Genomic DNA, 6,537 nt, shown 5'->3' with positions numbered 1-6,537 from the left:
AGCACGCACAAAAGGTTAAGTTTCCAACAAACGCCCCCCTGCTTGTTAATTTTTCTTCCCCGGATCTCATAAGGACCACCAAAAGTATTTACTTTTAAAAATATTCCAATCCTCCGTCTACTAGCACTTAAATAGTACCGTGAAAAGCACAGGTCGAAATCATATATCGACGCTGTGCCGACAAATCGAGATTCTATTCAGCGCGCAATCAACGAAGACAAAAGTAACCATGACGACCATCCAATATCTTGGATGAGGTTCAAAGTTAATATTTTTATTCCCGTCGTTGAAAACACAACTAAAAAAGTCATCAATGCTTTTTAAAAAGAGTCAGTGATAGAGAATCGTAACATAAAGTCTGTCTATTATTTCGATTCAATTAAAGTGACATTTCCATAGTTAAAAGTTTAGTAATTACTGTTATACATTTGGGATCATGTAAAAGATTTTTTTCGAAAGGAACTCATTTCAATTACACTTAGAGGTTTCTGGGGAATTCGTAAATAGTAAACTGCATACTGATACAGTCTGCTAGACATTAATAAGGTAAAATTTGCTCTTCATCTTTGATTCTTTCTACAGTGATTAGATTGACACATGCGCGATGAAATTTCTATTATTGGTCTTCAGAGGTTAACATATTCTTTGAAAATTTAACTTCTGATACTCAGGGTACTTAAATAGCTGATATGTTCTCCCAATATATATCACTAATCTTAATTTTTTGAGAGCTTTCCAAAAATATACAACAGGTCTCCGTTTTTTCAAGCTAAAAGTTTCATTAATTTTTCCCCCTATGATTTTTGCCTGAGACCGTCGTATTTGTCCGAAAATCGCACCAAAGTGTCCGAAAAAAAATTGGCACCCAAGCTATTTTGATTCCCCTATCCCTTAGCTTTCCAAAAATGTGTAACAAGTGCTTTGACTAAAAAAATCGAGTGATTTTACAAATTTCCCCCTTCTAAACAATTTAAATTCCCAGGATATAAAATTGTCATAAAAATGAAATGTAATTCGAAGAGCTGAAATTTTGTACTTTTTTTATTGTTTCTAAAATTTTGAAAATTTTATTTCAAGTCATTGAAATGTGGTCCTAATTAATAAAGGAATGTTTATATTTGCTAGTTTATATTCAAGATCATATTTCAAACAATATTTCAAAAGTGATTCTTCAAGATTTCACACATCAAAGAAACCCGACAAATTAAAACCGAAAAAATTTATTATTTTCAAAACTTGAAAATGCAGAAAATATTCAGGGGAAACAGTCTAATAATTATATTCCGTCAAGTAGTTGATTCCAGAGGGTACCAATTCATGTGGGATTGCCTCATCTTAGAGTCACTTAAAAATCTTAGAGTCACTGTAGGAGTGAAGCAAATAACGAATAACAAAGTAAACCTTTGAATGATTCTCAAATATCATAACTTTCCCAAACATTCCATCAATACTGTTTTCTTTATTTCCAAACAATGATGTGAAATTGGATATTCGATACTAATCTTAGACCAGAAGGTTTACTCAAATCATTACCATTCTTAAAAATCCATAACTTAACTAAGGTCAGGTTAACAAAAAGAAACGCAGACGTATATAAAAATCCACAATAATTTTGAAAAAATTCTGATTTCAAATCCGTTAGAAAACAAGGCGCTCAAGATCCAGAATTTTTGAGCAGAACAATTTTGAACTGAAATTTTATCATGAGTTATCTATGCAATCTGTGTTTCATTGTAACATACTGTATAGGACTAACACGCGCATGTGTGATGAGTATTGATGGAACATATTACGAGCGTAAACCAATTCAACAGGGTGTTTTCCCTGTACAGAACACATTTAGTACGTATGTAGGACAGTCATCTCGAAAATATGTGCACCAATTTTATACAAGCAGTGTGATACATTGTCTCGGTGAATGCAGTAGGTATGACGTGTATCAATTTTGACACCCCTGGTTCACTGACCTTATACGTACAACTTTTCGACCGTAGCCGCCAATTGCCGCGCGGACAGTATTTTTGCGAAGCGAATTTATGAGCGAAGCAGTTTTGCTATATTGTGTGCACGTACCTTTAACTTATATCCCAAGCGAAAATTTGCTATAAAATTTGCTATATAAATCACATCTTCAAACCGATGATTTTATCAAAATGACTATGAATGGTTTGGCTGGAAGCCATGAAAACTTTCTCGGTTTGATAGCTAGGACTGCTAAAAAAAGCCGTTTTAAAATGGTGTACCCTAGCAGTGAATAGCAACAAAATTACCGGAAGCCGAAACACGGACGTGGTTCTTCGGTTTTAAATGTTTATTTTGCTGTTAAATGGAAAAAAAATTAGTTTGAACGGTGACAGAAAGGATCTTCATCATTCCTTGACTTTTAACAGCAAGTATCGTATCAAGTATCAAATAAGCTCAATCAATGAGAGGTTTTTGTAAGTCGCACGGGGCTGGAGGAGTGCTCTTTTAGTGAACGGAACTTACCTTGCAAAACCAAGTGGATATTCTATGATAAAGAAGTACGAAGGTAATAAAATTTGTCGAATTTGTTAAGAAATAAATCACAACTGCCCAAGAACCAACAAGCCATATTTTTTTGTAAATTTTTGTTTTTGTTTTATTTTTATGTTTTGTTGATTTCGACAGACGATTCGTGACTCGAATAAAAATATTCGATCGTTCGACGAATATCGTTCAATTTTATTAAGGCACCATTTACACTAGAATAACTAGAAGGAAAAAAAAGAGCGATGCCCGGGCGGCGGTGGATGTTGTGCCGCCGTGGATTATGTGGTTAATTTGGGGCATTAAGGCTATTACGAACCTGTCTCTATAGCGGCTTTATTAGAGAGATTTTTAGAGTGTCTCTTATTTTGCTAGCAACTTGCGAATTGAGGTGGAGTCTGGATCGCTTCGCAACCCTTATACAATACGGCTAGTTTGTCCGTTTTACCACTCCAAAACCGTCTCAGTCTTTTTTTTACACCTATAGACAACAGAAAAAGGCATTAAAAAAGGATTGGATCGAGTTTAGGGGGATAATTAAATAATTAAGTAGCACGCGCCTGACTGCGCCACTACGGTCGAAAAGTTGTATTGGATATAAATAATATAAATTGACACTTGTGGTAATCTTAGATACTTTTTGCAAGCTACGATCGCTGACCTTTATATCCCTGCTCCAAGCTATATCCGCCATCTTTGATCGGAGTTTTCTTGAAAGTTGGTACCCGCAAAGAAGCCATTGTAGTGTTTGACACTTTGCCTAACGACAAATGGCGCTACATTATTAGTGTACAAGTGAAACTAGATATAGCGCTCTCTTTGCGAGTACCAATTCCCAAAAAACTCCGATCAAAGATTTTGCTTGAGCGGCATTGAGTAACTTGGTCCAGGGATATATAAATGTCAGTGTCTACGATGCATCGATTTTAAGTTATTATCCTCAGCTTTGCCTGTAGCAAAAGTGAAAAGTAAATTAACCAAAGCATCAAGCGTTTGTCAAGCTGGAGCCCATCCCTTTTAGTACAGTTTTTTAAAATTTTGATACCGCTTAAGAAATTGTATCAACATAAACTCAATACAATCAAAAAGTGGTTTTGAAAATAGCTCTGGGTATACAAGATAACCCATTTTTAAAATGAATAAAATCATAAAATCAAGGTATAGTTAATTTAACCCTCGCACTTTTACTACAATTAAAGCCGTGATTAAAGCTACCTTAAGGATTACCACTTTGGCAGAAGGTTAAAATTGTTATTTCAATCTGTTATAGATACAAAGTTGATGTCCTCATGGTAGGTTCGATGTGTTCTTGCATTGCCAGTAGAAGCAGTTCAACCAATGATCAATTCTTTCGATCACCTGAAGGAAATAAACTAGAAAGACTCAATTTGATGGAAGTGGTATACTATAAAAGGGTTGAATCTCAGGTATTTTATATAATAATATTATATAACAATTTTCCTATGAAAATTCGTGAAGCTTGCTTCTTACTAACACCCTGTGCTGTCACAGACCCACTGGAAAATCTGGCAAAAATTTCTTCCTTGGTAAAAAAAAGTTTTTATAAAAAGAATTTTAGTCCCACTGGGAAATATTAAATTATATTTCATCCCATTCAAAATTAAATGTTTAAAAATTGCACTCCAAAGCCATCCCCACCAAATTTTTTAACCTTTGAACAATAGACCTTCTATCCCCATTGGGATATCAATAAATAGGAACTTTTATCCCCACTGAGGAAAATAGCTCTACCGGGGCTGTGAGACAGGGCTGTTTATTACTTACATTTCGAAAATTCTTAATAGCATCCCTGTCTCAGTAAAGGTCCCCACTCAGCATTTTATGGTCGGCGAACAAGGCGCACAGCTCGGGCGCTTTGGTCGCTGAACGCTTTTCTCATTCCACTAAGGCGGTGGTTACACGTAGCCGGGGTGAAATTCTCTTCTGATTGGCTATTTAAAAAAGAACAATAGGGAAACCGCACAGCCTAGCGAAAAAAGTTGAAAAGTTTCAACTCTTGTTGCGCTCAAAGCGACAGCCTTTGAAACAAAATCTTTTATTCTAGCTAGATAGAATCATCATAGGGCAATTTGGGGGGTTTAAGGAATAAAATTACTAGGTCACAGTGTGGATCTAAACCACACTGAAACGACCGCCTTCCATCACGCATCGCGCTCGCGAAAGAGCACGCGCACATTATTAACGCCTACATGTCATCTCCGGTACATTTTAGATTTTTCATTGAAAACAGATTACAATATAGTCATTTTTCATGTCTTGATTATTCAATTACGAATAAAAGACATTCAGGGAAAAAAAGAGAAACACCTGGGTAATCTAGTTAAAAAAACCGAAGGTTAAATGGTAGACAAAGTAATGAGCCAAGGCAAAACGAGATTAGCGTACCACTATGAAAGGAACCGCCTCCGGCGGTCGATTATGACAATTTCTGCCATTTAGTTTTAGATAACTTGGAATATTGCTTAGAAATGTTTAGTATTGTCTAAATACAACATTCAGAATTATTTTTTCCCCACTAAGACTAAAAGTTTTTAATATTTTTTAGTCCGACGATAATTCAAATAAAACAGAACAAAAGAAGGACTCAGGTAGGTCTCATTTGCAGATTAGTGAGAAGGTCGCATAGAGCTAACTTTTATTAATTCGATATTCATTAAAGGGAAATTTGAATTGAAAAGAGAGTATTTTATATGATATTTTAAGCTGAGCAGATCATGGTTGAAACAATAAATTATTATAGGCACTGGATAAACGGCTCATAAAGCGGAGCTAAAAATTCATAGCATATGTAAGGCATTTCATTGACTTTGAAGGTAATATAAAGAAAAACTTTCAATATACTCCTCATTTCCTTCCTTAAGGCCCTCCGAAATCCCAAATTCAAATTACTGGTTCGGTGAGCCTCCATGGGGGGAGAGTATACTAGGCTTGGCGGATGAGGGGTATGTGCGATCGGGACCCCAGAAATCCTTTACCTTAGTTATTGTGGGCATGAATCAAAGTTACCCTGGGTAAAACATGCTAAATCACTCTCTTAGGCCAATGTGAATGCTCAAGTTGGATACAAGATCGAGGATCATCACAATTTACTAAAAAATTCAATGATGTTCAAAGTGCAAAGGACTGTTTTGAGAGATGCTACCAAGATAATGAAATCAATAGCAACAAAGCTGCTGGAGTTTCGCATAAAGGATTGATATGTCTGTGCATTCCTAATTCAAGGCTTACAGCAGAACAAAATGCCAAAACATGCCTTTTTAGCTCCAATGCAAATTGCAATTGAAACAGAAGACCATATTTGGAACTAGTAAAAGAAGTTACTAATGGAAAAGAACTTTATATATCAACAGCTGGAATATTATATGCTTATGAATGATGTGTTTGTTTTTCATGCTGAATCTGACTATTTGAAACTTATTTTCTCAAAGCTCGTACCAATGAAATGCATCGATCTCATATTTGGGTTCCTGATACAGAAAATATTTCAAACAGGTACTAAAAATAGTTTTGAAAGAAAGTTCCTAGGTGTATGCCTTGTATCCCTCATCGCCAAAGTTCTAAGCATGTACTGTTGCCTTAAGTTAACTTGCTCAAAGTCCAGTCGAAATGTTGGCATATTTAAAACAGGGTTGGATCAGAGATTTGGGAAAAGAGGATAAGAAACACCGCTGCCGCTCGCTGTTTTCCTATTCTTTCCCTTTGAATTCGGCACCCTTTGAAGAAGCAAGGCTGTAGAATAGTTGAGCAAGAAGGAAGGCCGAAACAAAATGGCGTTACGTACAGGTTAACCAATGTTCAAGAAAAAAGTCCTTGAATAAAGCTTTCCAGTGAGTTCTTTGTGAAAAAGAGACTGGGGAGTGAATCTTTGATCTTCTGGGGGTTTCCTCTGAGAAAATCGAGGAAAATCATTCTATATTCTGGGAGTAAAGATGGCGGACATGAGGGATGCTTGAAATTTTGAAAAATTGGGACCAATTTCTTTCTGGCTTGTATTGCTCTGAATGAATT

The 6,537-nt window shown here is 35.9% G+C and overlaps 1 protein-coding gene across 1 annotated transcript; it reads left to right on the top strand.

Moving 5' to 3' along the window:
- The first annotated feature begins 1,647 nt into the window (after positions 1–1,647).
- Positions 1,648–6,151, top strand: LOC136820916 (uncharacterized). The gene is made up of 4 exons (XM_067077150.1): positions 1,648–1,927; positions 3,779–3,935; positions 5,075–5,117; positions 5,568–6,151. The coding sequence occupies exons 1-4, from the start codon at positions 1,704–1,706 to the stop codon at positions 5,810–5,812; spliced, it is 669 nt and encodes a 222-aa protein (XP_066933251.1). The 5' UTR covers positions 1,648–1,703; the 3' UTR covers positions 5,813–6,151.
- The last annotated feature ends 386 nt before the right edge of the window (positions 6,152–6,537 follow it).

The sequence above is a fragment of the Clytia hemisphaerica genome, unplaced genomic scaffold (assembly GCF_902728285.1).
Source record: "Clytia hemisphaerica strain Z4C2 unplaced genomic scaffold, Clytia hemisphaerica genome assembly, whole genome shotgun sequence".
NCBI lineage: Eukaryota > Metazoa > Cnidaria > Hydrozoa > Leptothecata > Clytiidae > Clytia > Clytia hemisphaerica.
The sequence above is the reverse complement of the archived record's forward strand: the minus strand, read 5'-3'. Positions and strand labels throughout refer to the sequence as shown.

Coding starts and splice junctions, on each gene's coding strand:
- LOC136820916 (XM_067077150.1), top strand. CDS start 1,704: ATGAGTTATCTATGCAATCTGTGTTTCATTGTAACATACTGTATAGGA. Junction 3,936..5,074: donor ATAAAAGGGTTGAATCTCAG/GTATTTTATATA, acceptor AATATTTTTTAG/TCCGACGATAATTCAAATAA. Junction 5,118..5,567: donor AGAACAAAAGAAGGACTCAG/GTAGGTCTCATT, acceptor TCACTCTCTTAG/GCCAATGTGAATGCTCAAGT.